This window comes from Pseudopipra pipra, chromosome 1, assembly GCF_036250125.1.
Source record: "Pseudopipra pipra isolate bDixPip1 chromosome 1, bDixPip1.hap1, whole genome shotgun sequence".
In the NCBI taxonomy this organism is placed as follows: domain Eukaryota; kingdom Metazoa; phylum Chordata; class Aves; order Passeriformes; family Pipridae; genus Pseudopipra; species Pseudopipra pipra.
This window is the reverse complement of record NC_087549.1, coordinates 20,937,550-20,953,826: the sequence shown is the minus strand read 5'-3', so window position 1 is coordinate 20,953,826 and position 16,277 is coordinate 20,937,550. Positions and strand designations below refer to the sequence as shown.

The following is a 16,277-nucleotide window of genomic DNA, read 5'->3' as shown; positions in this document are numbered from 1 at the left end:
ATGTCTAATGAAGTTTTGGGAGAAAGAGATAGGGAACATTTCCATCAGCCATAAGAATTGGTGCAAAATTTGTCACTGATGCTCATAACAGCTGAAAGCACTGGGTATTAAAATCTGTTTGCATCTGTGTTTGGGCCTCTTTTGCTTTCTCATTTTCCCCCACTCATCTCTGCTCAGTATTTTGATTAATGTTTGGGAATATATCTTCAACCAGATTTCTGTGATTGTTTGAGATAAAGGTGTGTTCTTGAAGACATTTATTGAGTGTAATTAGCCACTCATAATAATTTTAGTACAACCAATTAACAATGTTATTTTCAATTTATTTTTATTGTCTTTTAACATGCTTTGCACTTCACACCTGGCAAAGCAAAGGTATGAAAAAATCAAGCCTAGGACTGTTTCTGTCAGTTATTGTACATGCTAGCTAGTGTTCCACATAAAATTATTCATAACTACTTATTCATGACTTCTAATTAGTACTTAGCTAATCATCATCTGTAAAGCAGACTTATTTTACTTAGTTTATTTTAAATTAAGGCTACTGGGGATTAGCAACTACAAGGTCACTTGACAAAATGCCAGCCTTTCCTGTCAGACAAAGGTTACTCTAACGAGCTCATGAATTCCCAACACTGTGTGCTGCCTGCATCGATACCTCTCCAACAGGATCACAGAGCAGACTTTAGCCAATGACTGGTTAATGCCAATTTACTCAGCATAATGCCTCCCGTTGCTAAAGCTTTTCCATTGCAACAGTGCTTGTAAAGTCCCTAAGAAATCCCACATACGTGTACTAGCCTTGCATACAGCAACTTTGACCAAAGGAAGTTTTTCAGCAGCAAATTTCAGAACTCCTGCATCTAGGCGAAAAGATAAACATTCAACATTTCTCTCAAGAGCTGATCTTTTTTTGTTTTAATTTTTATATATATAAATATATCATAAAGCGTACCATTTCCTCATTTCAGTACAGATTTTTTGAACTTTACTAAAATAAATGAAATATAAATGCTACAATTTTATGTTTAAAACAAGTTTTGATGAAAGCCTCTCCCTAAGAGCAGGCCCAGAAACTCTGTTAGCTATGTGGAGAGAGACAAAAACACCTCCAAAAATTTCCTCCTATGCAAGAGCATTCACAATAGCAGATGTGCCTCAGCTGGAGATGCTTGCAGGTGTCCGTGAGTTCCTCACATGAATGCCCACTCTCCTTAGTAGCAACTGCTTTATTACTAACCTAAAAATTTCACATTCAACATGTATCTCCCTTAAATTCATTGTCAAGACCCAGTTTTTCATATCTGTGTCTGCCTTTGCTGATCCCAAACGGCAAGAGGTATTGTCAGTTGTGGATTTGGAGATCAGGATTGCAAATTGCTGAATTTTCAGATAAAGCCATGTGAATTCAACCACTGTAAACCTAGTAAAAAAATGTCAACCTTTGTTTTGTCCCTTCTCCTTCATAACCTGGAAAATGTTCACAGCATTGAAACAAGGAGGTATAGGAGTGGACAATATACCCCATACGTTTTGCACTTTTTGTACTTTTTCTCAGTCCTGTCTGACATTAACTGGTGCCTCCTGGACAAGTTCTAGCTGAATCCTACCCCACCTGTCACAACCCCTTTGGTTCAGCCTCTACAACACTTTTCAGGTCCTGCAGGTGAATACTTAACAACTAAAGCAGCAATCTAAAATCTGTCAGCGTGTCTTGCTGCCAAGGGTTTTGTTGTTGGTTTACTCTTCCTCAAGGCATACTTTCCAAAACAGATACGTTAAAACGAACAAACAAAAAAACCAAAATGAAAATTTTAAAACAATGATAACACCACAATATCTGTTTAAAACAGTACTGCCCATGCCCTGGACAAATTGATAAGAGCAATTCAGCATTCTTATAATTAATCCACAACAAAAGAAGCTATAAGATGCCACAAATAAAGGCATAATTGGCCATACAGAGGCAACACTACCATGAATGTTGTTTGGCAAGGAAAAAAAAAAAAGCAGATACATAATTCATCCAAAGAATAGGTTCAGAACTGGCCGGCGCTGCTGGGATCACACTGCAGGAGACGGACTATGGATGGATCACTCTTGGCGCCTCGGATGAACTCTTCCAGAGAGAGCTTTCCTAGAAAAGAAACGAGTTTACTTAGCTCATGCCGTGGGTCACAGTACACCTGACAAGCCTCTGGACAAACATGGTGTAAGGACTCTGAGGGAGCCCAAGGAAAATCCCTGGGAAAGCAACCCTGCAAGGCAAAGTCCTGCCTGGCTGCACTCTGCTGGCCTTGTAAGGTGGTGGCTTTGCAGGGTCGTCCCGTGTGGGCGGGACACCCCACCCACCCCACCAGAAGGGTGCCTACCGTCACGGTTGGTGTCCATCTGACGGAAGATCTTCTCTGTCCTCTTCTCTGGTGTTGACTCATCTTCTGGCATCTTCATTACAGATGAAACCATCTTATAGATTGCCTGTGTGATAGACAGGAGCAAAGATCTGGTAAGAAACACATTATCTCAGTGCAAGGATATGATTACAGATGCGGGCAGAAAATATCCTGAAAACATCAGCTGGAACCTGCTCTGGGATGCTGGAGGGCGTTGGGTGGCACCAGTACCTGCAGCTTCCCTCTTCAGTGGGACACATTTATGAAACTGTGTTTCTTCATTTTGTCACAGTTGAACACCATCTGGGTTTGGACTGAGGTTACATTTTTCCTTATAAGACAGTCTTTGGATGAATTTATCGTTTGTGCAGCATGTTAGGCATTGGCAGCTCCCAGAGCCTGGGGGAATGGTAAGACCACCAAGGTCTTGTTCTGTGCTGTGGTGTGTCTCTGTGCTTTGGCCTCACAGGTTCCATCCTCACTACACCTGTCTCCTCACCCTGCCTTTGTTTCTCCCCCATCTCCTTTCTCTCCCTCCCTGGTCAGCATCCTGTCCTGTGGCAGAGAGGTCAGTGACTCACTCCCTGCATTTGCTGTGTCTACAGATAACAAAGACTGGACCATCAAGGAGCTGGCCTTTTCCTTGGGGGCTGGTTTGCGTACACAACTCAAAATCCCACTCACAATTCATTCTGGTCTCACAGAGCACTGGAACTACCCATAGCTATTCTCTGCATAGACAAATCCATTAGTCATGTTTGGTACTAGCTCCCCTGAAAGAGAGGCAATTTAATTTTAAAACAAGGATGAAGAACTGTCTCTGAAGTGCTTATCCAAACCTTGCCTGCAAACATGAGCACGCAGCACCAACAAACAAGTGGGTTTTGTGTTCAGGTATCTTTGCAGTGCTGCAACTAGGAGAACAGCAGCACCCAGACAGCTTCAGGGTGGTGGCCTTGGGTGATCCTCCTGGCCTTTTGGAGGGGCATCTCAGCCCAAGGCAGCATTGCGCCTGTCTAACCAGCTCCTTCTGCTTCCCACTGCAGCTCATTGGTGCTGCACCAGGCATCGCCTTGCCCTGCAGCCTTGTAGATGTGGATCACTTTCGCCCACAGAGTCAAATGCTTGTTTTCACCCAATATGCTTTCTCCAGTGGTCAGTTAATAAGTTGGTGAAGATGTGATTGCTTTAGTTATTTGTTATCTCCTTCCTCCTGCTCTGGGAGGAGGTCCTTGGCGCAAGCCCCAGATTGCTCACTGGGTCACCCCTCTCCCCTTTTCCCCTTCGTGAAGGCACTCTGCCTAGCAGCTCACATCATTTGGGCCAGGATCCTCAAGGATTGGCTCCAGGAATGTAATAGCAGAGGTGGAGGATACTGCTAAGCAGCACAGACATTTTACACTCAGACTAGGTAGCACTCACTTCCTTGGCATTCTTGCTGGCTTCTCCTCTGCCAACAGCTTACCTTTCACATCTCCTGGCCCTTAAATAATTTCAAGACTTACGCCCTAAGAAAGGCATTTGTCTTTTTAATTAATTATCCCTCACTTATGCTCAGCATAATCAAACATCTGCTCCCCCAGTTATGCCACCAAGACTGTGGCTGTGGATTTTCAGGTCTGCCCTCCGGTTAGTCTGTAACACAGGACTCAAACAGAGGAATAGAGGTGAACATTTCAGCATGAACAGCTGCTGGTTGAATGGAAGTGTGGTGGACACCCTTTTAATCATCATCATCATCATCATGATTTGCATGGCAGGAGTGCCCAAAGACTCCCAAGGGAATTAGGGTTCCAGAGTATTGGGCAGAGCCTCAGAACAGGCAGGGATGCTGTCCACACAACCAAGATAGTCTGATACCAGGAGAACAGAAGAAATGGCGAACATGCAAGCACATAAACATAGGGATGAGGGAGCTGGGGGAAGGAGGCAACAGGGGAAGAAAAAAAAGGAGAGGGTGGACATTAAGAATTTACACCTTCCTCATCCTCATCAGCATGCAAGGCTTGCAAGGTCAGAGCAGAGATGAGGCTTATAAATCTGCCAGTGTTTAAGCATCTGAAGCGGTCTGGCTTTTGTCTGGGGTAGGAAGAGAGGTGGAGGGGTCATCCTCTCACTCTGAGTGAGAACATGGCAAAGCAGAGAATCTGTATTGAAAGTGTGGGAGGAATGCGCCAGCCTGGGACTGCAGGGGTGTTTACCCTGATCAAAGTAACCATAGTAAGAATATGCAGATTTTTAGGACAAAAAAAAGTGCTTCAGGATGACTTCATCCTACTGGGTCCTTTTCACAGAGGCGTGTGAAGGGAATAACAGATGAGATATTCTAGGAAAGCCAGATGGGAATAACATAGTAAGCATTCCTTTCATGCTGAAAATGGTTACTCTGGACAAATTCTTATGTCCTTACTCAGAACTTTAGTGGGAAATTTTCCCAAAATAAAAGCCAGTTAAAGCTGATTAGGAATCTTGAGACTTGCCCCATATTAATTCAATGCAGCTACACAGAGCTTTTTATTTTATGTTTGAAAGAGCAAGCTCTGAAAGGAAGTAGGTTTCATGCAATAATTACATGGAGTTGGGCTGTACTAACCCTGAGCTGGGACCTGGGACTGAAAGGCTGCAGGAACTCCATCCCACATGGAGTGTGACTCCTCAGCTTCCCAGCACCTGGGCTGAAAACCACTGGTGGCGCTCAACAGGAAAAAGTTTGGAGGTTGCTGTATATCAGCAGCCTCCTGAGTCAGGGCAGTTTTCTCAGGTGAACTTCTGTCAGGAGCGCTCCTTACAGCTCCCTGGCACCCCTGAATGCCACCAAGAAGTTGTGCCTCCAGAACCCCGTGTACATCACTAGAGCAAGCACAGGTTCCAGCTTCATCTGCTGCCCTGCTGAACTCTCCCCTTTGATTTTCCAGCTGCATGTGGATGAGCAGCAGTGGGTGATTTAGGGCAAATCTCATCCCCTTTGCCTATGCACACCAGTTTTGCTCCCAGTCGCTGGCTGCCACTGCTGCACTCAGGCCAGGAGCCTTGGTGAGGGCTGCATTTCCCTGTGTACTTGGCAAACTGTCAAAAACCTCCTTACGGTGATGGCAGCAATGACAATACAAATTTTCAATCGATCCTTTTTACTCTGTTGAAATAAATTTTGACAGCTAAAAGTCTCCTGAGGTGAATAATCAGCCTGAAAAAAATTGCTTTCCTCTCAATCTCATGGGGATTTTTGACACTGTCTTTACAGAGCCATATAAGCTTCTGCTTCTTCCCATACCAGCTTCTGTTTCTTCCTGGCTTTCAAATAAGCTAGCCTAGCAAGTTAAACGTGTGTGCTCTGTTTTTATTAAACTGAAAGTGTTATTCTTGTCTCTCTGCTCAGTATTCTTAAGATGGCTTTTGACTCCATACAGTGAAAAAATGTATCCTTAGAAAAAGGTTTCCATCTCTTATTTGAACTCTTATTTTAAGAGACTGTAGCCAAATATGTCCTGTTTCAGCAAGGGGAACAAACACAAATCTTCTAGCTGGTTTGCAGCTATTTTTGAGTAGACTGGGCTATTTAGATTATAGGTAAACATATGGGAGACATGAAAAGCCTGAGACATGAATTTAAGAGGAACTGTGGCAAGGTCTGTCAAGAGGGCAGGCTATGAAGCATCTTCCCACAGTACTCTGTAGATGTGCTGTGCCTGGTAAGTGTATCAGTATCCCATGGACCTTCTTTCTTCAGGCTCTACCACCATCAACCCACCACTAAAGTCCTTCAAGTTATATAAACCTCCAAACTGTGCAGTTGGCTTCTCATGGGTCTCTAGGCAGGGCTTTTTGGAGGGATGCTCCTGGGCAGGTGTGGTGAGTCAGCACTGGGCTATGCCTACATGGTTAACAGCACTATGGTAAATGGAGCTTAAAGGAATGGAGGTGCTTTGCTATGCAGCACATCAGTTTGCAAAGAAAACAGGCTTCAAAGAGCTGTTATGGACCATTCACCATCTCCTGTGGGGCATCTTAACCAGTAGTTCTGCTGTTTCAGTGCTGCTGCTGCTACCACTGTTACCTCAAGCTCCTTATTGCAACACTGAGCAAGAGTGCAATGCCTGCATTGCATTAGATTAGGCCAGAGCAATGGAAGGGAAATGCAAAGAACCTTCAGCATAACAGTGAAAATCACTGAGAGAGGGCTTTCAAAGCACAAAGAAAAGCAGACTGAAAAAGAAGAATCGTGTGCCTTGCCCCTCTATTATTTAAGATACAGTAATCCCACAGTAACAGGGACAGTATTTTTCTGTGAAACTAAGATTTTTAGACTGATGGTGTTTCTTTTAGCATTCATTTTGGTGTATTGTCTTATGCAAAAATCCAATGAAAACATAATCCTGCTCTATCGATATGCAAATTTATGCCAGATAAGGGATTTGTAATAGGTTCCTTTGAGACATATATCAGAGTTACAACAGAGTTCTGGTTTTCACTATCAGATTGTGACAGCTGAAGGCCCCCAGGAAGACATGTGATACACAATCCTGTCATTTCATATTAAAAAATAATCATCTTTCATAAATGAAAGTGATAGTTGTTTGCTGGCTTTTTGTATCTAATCACTCTACATCAAAGGAACCTCTCAACAAAGCAAGAAAATATGCTCATCTACTTCAGTTTCAGATATCAGCTGAACACCATTCCAGAGACTATACAACAAATCCCACCCCACTGGGAGGAGCTGTGAGTGACCAGAGCAATACAGGGAGATCAATGCATCCAAAAAACCTGAAAGAACAGGGTCAGATCTACAAGCACACTGCCTCATGGGAAGTTCCATCACAGAAAGGGCAGCTTTCCTGACTGGAAAACTGATGATATTCCATGGTATAGAAATAACTCTTGCTCAGGCTTATTAGGCTATTCACTTCCATAACTGCTTTTTGTGTGATCCTTCAAAATGAGGTGACATTATATGAGACAAAGCATCATGTGGTTGAGTTTCAGGTTCAACCTGAAAGGAGGAGAAAGCCAAACCCCCCAAGAAGTGCAGTGGAAGGTCTGGAGTGCCAAGCTGAGGGCTGTGCGCAGCCAAAGTGCTGCTTGGGGTTGGATACACACATCAATAGAATGTTGCCCTACGCTGATCCCCAGGCTGCAATTTTGTTTGATGGCTGTAAAGGACACCGTTACGATTTGGTACCGACATGAATATGAAGAGAAGGCAGAGCATTTCAGCCTCTAAACATCCTGGCAAGCAGATCTGGGATAACTGGAAAAAGCTGCCGGCTTTGCCTGTTCTTGTTTGGCTCACTACAGAAAATCCGGCCACCAATGCCTTCATTAAATTTGACATGAACAAATTTGTGGCCTTGTTGTTCCTGTTCGTAAATCCCCTGGCCTGGGGGGTTTGTGCTGCCTCTCAGCTCAGTGCCTTCCCGGGCTCCTTGACAGCAGCGAGAGGTCCTTCAGCACCCAGGGTGTCTCCTCCTCCTGAGGAGCAGGTGGTCACTCAGGTTTGGCTCTTTGTGTTTGCTATGTGCTATGTTAGTTCTTTTTGGGATTCTTTTTGTTTTCTCATGAGGAGAAATACAACTAGAAAAACAATAATTGACAGGCTGTTTATCCTGCCTGGGGGAGAGGAAGATTTGTAAGGAACAGAGAATCTTCTAATGCAAATATTCCATGGGGTTTGTCATGGCACAGAGACAGGGAGGTCTCTGGGTCTGAACGCAGTTCTGCTCCTCAACTCAGACACAGGAACATCAAACAGACTAAGTGAAAGACAACACAGCACCCCCAGATTTGCAGATGAGCTTTGTATCTGGTCTTGCTGAAGCAGTGCAAGTGCTGCTATTGGCCACTGTTTGGAGGACGTGAGAAGAGCCCTGGTAGACAGGAGTACCACATATTAGGCTGACTCCCTACATGCAGCTTGGCATCACAGCCAGAAATTTGTGTGCATTCCTTTCCCTTGATTTCCAGCACAAATATAAGTCTGAATAATACAGCACATTGTTAGCACATCAAAATTTCCATGGAAAGGATTTTGATAACAGTCTTTTTTTTTTTTTTTTTTAACAGTGCTGCATTATACAGATTCAAGCTGTGTAAATACACTACAACATCAAAAATGTTTAAAATGTTTCAGTAGAGTGATGCGCCTCAAGGGCAAAAACATGTTAGAGAAAGCCAAAGTGAGGTTGGACTCCTACTAACACCACAAGAAAACACAACCAAAGGGGCTGTGTGTGGATTTATCATCTACCCAGATAAGATTTATCTATACTGGCAACTTAATATGAAGACAGCTAGTATGATTCTGAGTACACAGACCTCACTGGAATTAGGCAGATAGACACCTTTAAAATATGTGAGCTGGTTCTTCGTAATAACATGAAGTAAACATCAGTAACAAATCAAAGGACATTTGTTTCTTATTGTGGAGGAAGCCTGCCTTCCTTAAAAGTACGCTGCCTGGTTGTTCTAATATACCTACTTTGTTCAACTGTAATTAATCATAATTAATTGATGGTGATTTCCCAGAGGAGAGAATCACAGCAGGTTAGTTGCTGTGCTCCAGCCCAACAGAAATGCCCATGCAGCTTGTTACTCAGGAAAAACTCGCAGTGGATATCAAATGCTGTAATTTGAATTGTGACATGATCTTTGCCAAATGAAATAGCATCTTATATCCAAGCAGCTATACAAGATCATAAACCAATGCTGCCATTTTTTAATTCTGTGACTCATTGCAACATTGCTTCACAATTCGCTGGGAAGGAGAGAGGCCAAGGGGTGCCTCTGAGCAGCACATACCTGCACGATTTCCAGCATCTCTGACTTACTGATGTAGCCATTCCCATCGAGGTCGTACATACTGAATGCCCACTTCAGCTTCTGCTCCAGTTTACCTCTCGAAGTTACACTCAAGGCTATGATGAATTCTCTGAAATCTATTGTTCCATCTCCATTGGCGTCAAAAGTGCGGAATACATGTTCCGCAAACTTAGAAGCGTCCCCATAAGGGAAAAAGTTTCCATATATTTTTTTAAACTCCTCCATAGATAAATGTCCACTTGGACAGTCTCTCAAAAAGCCTTTGTACCACTCCTGGATCTCATGTTCTGTAAAGTCTGTACTTTCTAGCAAATCTTGCATGACTTCAGGACGTAGCTTGCTGTTTTGCTTTCCCATATTGGAGTTAAAATATTACCTGCAGAGCAAAAACAAATGCATATGAATTATTATTAATACTGACTAGCTTGGAGGCTGTAGAAGAACAGTACGCTCTATTCTGAGTTTTCTGATAACAGTTCACTCTTGGGAATCAATTAAAACTTTGGACAATGTCTACCACTATATATATATATACTCTGAAAAATCAACAAGCCTAATCTACATGCTGATTACATAGTCTTGACAGTCTGGAGAACTGTGATTACACTGAATTTTTGCCATCCTACTTTGACGTTGAAAGCATGAGGCAAGCAATGGATGTTGCAAGGTACAGCTGACCAGTAGCTGGGTGTTGCAGCACACCCTCCATCCCAGTCACCCAGCTGTGTCGAGGACCTGGAATAATGAGATACATTTTTTGTACCTCTGGTGGAAACCAGGCAGGTACAAAGGGCTATATTCCCTTGGTCTTACTTCAAAATGGGATCAAAGTGCAACTGCAGTGTATGCTGAAACCAGGAGCTCCAAAGCCCTTCTAGATATATCTTTGTAGTCAAAATCAAACAGAGCAACCCAGAAATTGCTTCAGTTATTTGGCATGGACCAATTCCCATTTTACTTCAAAATGAAGATAAAATCTGAAGAGATTTTATCAGTGGTGGATTCCCCTACCTCAAACTATTACTGTGTTTTTTAATTTTCCTTGTAACCAAAAATTGGATCTATTACTAAGTAATAGTAAACCAGGTGGTCATAGCTGTTTAAAAAAGACTCTTAAAAAAAAAAAAGGAGGAAGAAAAAGTACCCAGACAACAAAATTGGAAATTCATTTCCCTTAAATTAACCATTGAGAAGTATTTATTGGATACAGGCTCTGTCAAATCATCTTAATTATATTTCATGTAAGGCAAGTTGCTACACATCACATTGTACAGCAGATTTACTAATGACTAATGCCTTTGCGTTTTAAGTTTTGGAGCCGGAGTATGTTGGCTTCAAATGGCAACATCAGTTTTACTGGAAGCTTACCATTATACCTGATTTGTGGGAAGCCATTCTCTATCGACAGAAACCTACTTGAGAATTTGTCATGCAAGTGACAGTCACAACTGAGATCTGATATATGGATAACAAGCAGAATTGCAAAATAATCTAAACAGGACTTTCACACTGTTGTCAGAATGAAGTCTCTGGGCCAGAAATGTATTTATGAACAATGACTGGAGTGGCTGATGAGCATTCAATAATATGTCCTTTCTAAACAAAGGTATCACTTTTAAAAATTGAAGAAGAATAAAGTATCGATACATGTCACAAGCAGCTACTGAGAAATGTACCAGCATTTGAACCTAATCTACTGTTTGGCACTGGGCAGATGAAATTGAGGCTAATTTTTTTCTGTGATGAGAAGCTCCCCTTCTCCTGAAGGAATTTGAACTCCCCAAAGCAGCTAGAGGGCTGACGTCCTTATTTCCTGTGTTCTTGGACCAGAATGACCAAAAAGCTTTATTTCTCAAGGGGAAAACTATGGGATCCATCCTAGATCCACCTGTGCCTCCACAGGTTCCGCTGATGGCTGTCTGGTAACTAGATATCTAGTCTGGGAACTAGATGTCCTGTCTAAACTCATTGCCTACACAGTTCATGGAGAATGGTCTCCCCTGTTTACAGAGAGGAGGTTGGAAAGGGTGAAGAGTCCTGCCCAATGGGAGCTTCTTCATCTCCTCACCATTTCATGTCAGGAAATGACCTGGGTGACTTCCTTGATCCAAACAACATCTTTTCCTCCAAAGTGGCTCCAAAACACTTGAAAAGTGGAAGATACCACCTCAAAGGTAATTTTTTCTACTGCCTTTCCTCCTTTTATCCTGATCAAAACACACCACTGTACAGTTTTTAAGTAATCCAAGCTCTTAATGTCCTGAAAATAGCATATAAGTCCCTGTTTTATAGGCCCAGTCCAACAGCTGCCGAGGCAGCTGAAGGTTGCATGGCCTTCTGCGGGTGTTGGACAGGGCCCACAATAAACAACCTGGGAATTAGCTGAGCGAACAGATTACATTAGGGCAGCCAGAGGGCTTTATGTCAGGCAAAACAAAAAACTATCAGGGTCTGCCAGTGGGATGGAAAAGCAACTGGACAAGTGAGGTGGCTAGGCTTAGTTTAGAGTGGCACCAATTTAACACAAAACCCCCCAGTATAATCCCCAGAGTAGATGGCAGCTGCCCACAGCCCGTCGGCAGCTCTTCTGCAGCCTCAAGGGCAGTACAGTTTCCAGACCACTGGAGTAGGAAGGGAAGACTCCTGACAAAGGTGCAAGTCAGCAGTGGTAGGAGTGAGCTGGCATTAGCCATATAATTCCCTCCTGCTTTTTAATGACTCAAATATTTGAAAATGGAAAACTTGACTTGCACATTTCCAGTCCAGAATCTTCTCAAAAGTAAAATAGTGAGGTAAGGTGCAGGCAGTGTTCTTTAAGAGGTAGCAAAAAAATTTTTCAGTCCAAAAAATAATGCCTTTTTAGCCACACAAAGTTGTAGGTGCAGCATATTTTTACCAAATAATAAAAAATACAGAAGAGAAGGCGGCACTGCCTTGCAGAACATCACAACTAGAAAAATGTGTGTTCTCCAGGCAGAAAAGGACAGCTAACAACACGTGACTTGCCATCCAGGATTGAAATCCACAGCCACTGTGATGCCAGGTGACGCAGTCAAAACCAGGAGCATTATTTATGATGAATTTGTATCGTGTTCTTTGCCCTCGTTCCTTATTAATAGGTGGCATTCTAGGAACTGTCAAAATGGAATTTATTGTGCCCATTCTATCAACAACAGATCAAAATTCTTTTGCAGTCCAAGTACAGAAAATCCTTGAAGACACTTGAAGATCCTTATAATCGCTTCATAGACTGCTGCCTGACTCTTCAGGATAGATTAGATTATGGGCAGAGCGGAGTGAGCTAAGAGAATGTCAGCTAACAATAACAGCAATAAATGCACAGAATGAAATAAAATTGAACCTGATTTTAGGCATTTTTTCCCACTTTTTCACCTCTGTAGATCTATCAAATTTATAATGTAGGACTAAATGTTAAAAATACAAGTAAATAGTGAACAGCAATCACAACGGCAAAGTAAAATATTGACAATACTGAGAAATGGATGTCATAGGTATAAAAAACCAGCAAATTAAGCATTTAATAATTATGTTTAACTCCATTTCTACAATTTCTTCCTCTGATACAACAGTGTTAGACATAATATGAAAGACTTGCTAGATATAACAATACATTAAAATATTAAGGTCCTAATTCTTAAGGCAATATTATTTAGTAAAAAGAATGTAATGTGTTTATGGCTTGAAGAGTTGATACCACTTCAGCCAATAACTACATAAGATCAGTAACTAAAGCATAACTGCTATGCAGTTGCTATGGAAAGAATCCCTGTTCACTGATTATTGTAGGTAATGTCATAGGCAATGCTCCTTAAAGGAAATACTTAGAGCTTGTTTTATTTAGGTCTAGATGAGGCGTTTTTAAGATGAGACTGAAGACAGAGCTGTTGGACAGACAACAGGCCTGTGACAATTCAGCATAAATAGCACCGACACTGCACCGACTGGCTTTTCCTGCAGGGGAGTATGTTTTGTGCAGGCAGGACAGTGATGCTGTTAGAGCCTTCTCCTCAAACTGGAGGGACTGACTGGACAGAAAGGTAATGAACACCTCTTCCATCATGTGTCTCTTTGTCAGCAGCTTGCTGCTGCTCACAGAGTTGTTACCTCAATCTGAAACCCCAGGGTAAGACAAACTTATTGTCTGCTTAAGCAACATCCTCACAGGAGCTGAGAAGCTGCAGCAGCCACAAGCACGCAGCTCTTGAATTGCTGCATGAATGCAATGCAAGAATCTAAACATATGTCCTTAAAAGAAATAATTTTTTTTTTGTTGAAGGTTTGCTATAATAAGCAACTTCTGGGAACACATTTCTAACAGTGCTTTTGCCCTTGAAACTTGACAACCATCATATAGAAAACACTATGTATTCTTTTTCTTGATCCAGCTCAGTCTGCCAAAGACAAGAGGACATCTTAATTTTCATTTAGGCTTAAATCTGAGGGGAAGTCCACTGCTGAGAAAAAGTATAATGAGAAAACGGCTTTTGTTCAGAGAAGCCTTACTCTAAAATTGGAAAATTTAGGCTATTGGGTACTTTACAGCTAAGAGGGTACAAAGCACCTGAAAGGTGTAATAATCAGCTTGAAGACAAGTCCTGCCTGATCTATTTCCAGTGGGAATAGCAAGGTGAATCACACCACAGACTTGGGTACAGACACCAACTCTGTAAAAGTGAAAGCAGAAAACTTTTCAGAAATAAGCAATGAAACTTATGAAACTTCCTTTTTGTGATTTTTGTCTTCAGAAACTGCTCTTTTGTGGTTTCTAACACACACAATTTGACCTGTTTCCAAGAAATAATCTGCCTATGGGTGCAATGCTGTCTCTAATATTTCTAACACATAATTTGAGCATTTCCCTGAGATTAGCAATCGTGGGATTTCAATCTTTGCCAAGCAGCTGTACAAGTTCCTGATGACTGCTGGAATGAACTAAAGGCCAAGCAGGACAACAGCATCAATCTGACCCAGCTCTGCTACCTGACAGTGGTGAGAGAGCAGCACTCCAGCATGAGTCAGTCTTGTGGCAATGCCTAATGACTTGACTATGGTTACAAGTGCGACTCTCCACTCACCATCACCGCTGTGTTGTTTTCTCCAGAGTAATGGTTGATTGTTACTGAAAACCTGGATGTCTGACAAGTGGACTCGGACACATCATCTACCTCTCAAGCTGCCTACACATCTGCATGCGGCAGGGATCTCACCTTCTTTCATGTCCTACCCAGCAGCAGTCATCTCCTGTCACTGTCTACCAGCTTCACAGCACAGCATACAGGGCTCCTGCAAGCTAAATTGTCCTGCCACCACTTTCTGCCACTCCTGCCAGTTCTTTCTCTGCCTGTCACTGTGGAACTCCACTCTGCCACAAGCTCAAAGAAGGGGTGCTGCTTTGTCCTGGTTGAGCAAACCTTAGGTTGACCCTTACCCTGCAATAAGTGGGGGGATGTCAAGGGAGACTGCAGTGCATCTCAGAGCACAGGACTTTGCCTGGGGATGTGTCCCCAGGGATTCCAGGCCAAGATTTTGCTCTGTTATCAACACTTCACAGCATCAGAACTACACTCTTCCTTCTCCTCTGCCAGCTGCTATCATTGCTTGGTAAAGCTTCAGATACCAAATAGCAGTTCACCAATTATAGCATGTGGCAGTGTATTCAAATTCTGTTGTTATTTGTGGTCCAGTGTATGTACACTTCCAAATGCGTCTCTTGTTCATCTATGTCCATGCCCTTACAAAATAGGAGAAGTTATGTGCATTTACAAAAGTCAAGGCCTTGGTGAACAGATTCTGGCATAAAAGCCAAATTTCTTTCATAAGGTCAGTTATTCCTTTGGGCTGTAATACTGTTAACTGCTGTATAAGCTATGTAATAAAATAGTTCAAAGCAACAGCTATCTCAAATGATACATTCTCTTCCCATCCACATATGCTCTTTCCCTGTGGCTGGAACAATGATGTTGCCATGGTCTGGTCCTGAATGCAAACGCAACGGTAAATGTGGGCAAAGCATCGTCTGTCATCATTGAGCTCCTCAGCAAGACTCAGGTGATCAAGGCAGGGACGTGTTTGGTGATCTCTGATGTGCTCCAGCACCAGGAAACTCTGTGACCATTCCCTGAGCTCCTGAAGAGCAGGTTGGCAGAGCGCTCTTCTTTTGCATTGTTCTTGTTTGGCCCTTCTGGTGCTCACAACTTCAGAGCCACCTCCAGCGCTGCTTTGCACTGTCCCATTGGAAATTCCAGTGCCAGTGCAGGATCCCAATAGTGGAACATAGTGCTTTTTGCCACAGCATAGTGCTTTTTGATTACAGCAGCAGCACTGGGAAGAATTAACTTCTCCAGTTTTAGCTTCCTGCCATGAAGCGTAAGTGCTACCTGATCAAGAGATTTATTTTTTTATTCTCCATTCCACAGAAAACTACTCCACAAGCTCTTGGAAGAAGCCACTTTGTTTCCTTCTGGCCATTTCTGGTTTGTTTTCACACGTTCATCTGAGTAACCAGTGTGGAGATGCTTGCCAAGAAAGGCTTTTGCTTAATTTTTTTTTAACAGCATCTTTGAACATATTTTTGAAAGAAAACCAAACTTATTAAAAATCACAGAGGGACTTAGCAAAAAAATAAATATATGCAGAATAAAATTTTGAGCCTTGCCACCCTCCATTTATCTGTTTATATTGGCAAACAGCAAACATGGGAGGAAATTCATGAGCCAGATTCATTAAAAAAATCTGACATTCTCTTATTAATATTCAGAAGGAGCAGCAGTAAACACATTTGCAGTGCAGTATAACAAGTACCCAAATACTTCTGGCTAGAACTGTAGCTGACATCAAAGAACAGGAATGAAGACTAATGCAGAAATTAAGATGAAAAAACCCAAGGAAAAGGTGTGGATGGGATCATTCATGCTTTATTTATCAACAGAAGGAACAGGGGACACATGTGCCATCCGGTTGCCCATTGGTACTTCATAACCTGTTCATCACAATAAATTTCACTCATTTTGTATTAGGATCTTAGTCTGATTCCAGGATCCTGATGTT

The 16,277-nt window shown here is 42.4% G+C and overlaps 1 protein-coding gene across 1 annotated transcript in view; it reads right to left on the bottom strand.

The window, feature by feature from the left end:
* Positions 1–311: 311 nt before the first annotated feature.
* Positions 312–16,277, bottom strand: part of NCALD (neurocalcin delta) — a 50,218-nt gene continuing 34,252 nt past the window's right edge. Inside the window, exons 2-4 of the mRNA XM_064647395.1 lie at positions 9,189–9,585; positions 2,373–2,478; positions 312–2,137 (exon numbers count right to left, since the gene is read on the bottom strand). Coding sequence (XP_064503465.1) covers positions 2,040–2,137; positions 2,373–2,478; positions 9,189–9,566 — 582 coding nt within the window. The 5' untranslated portion in view covers positions 9,567–9,585 and the 3' untranslated portion in view covers positions 312–2,039. The remainder of the gene's footprint in view (positions 2,138–2,372; positions 2,479–9,188; positions 9,586–16,277) is intronic.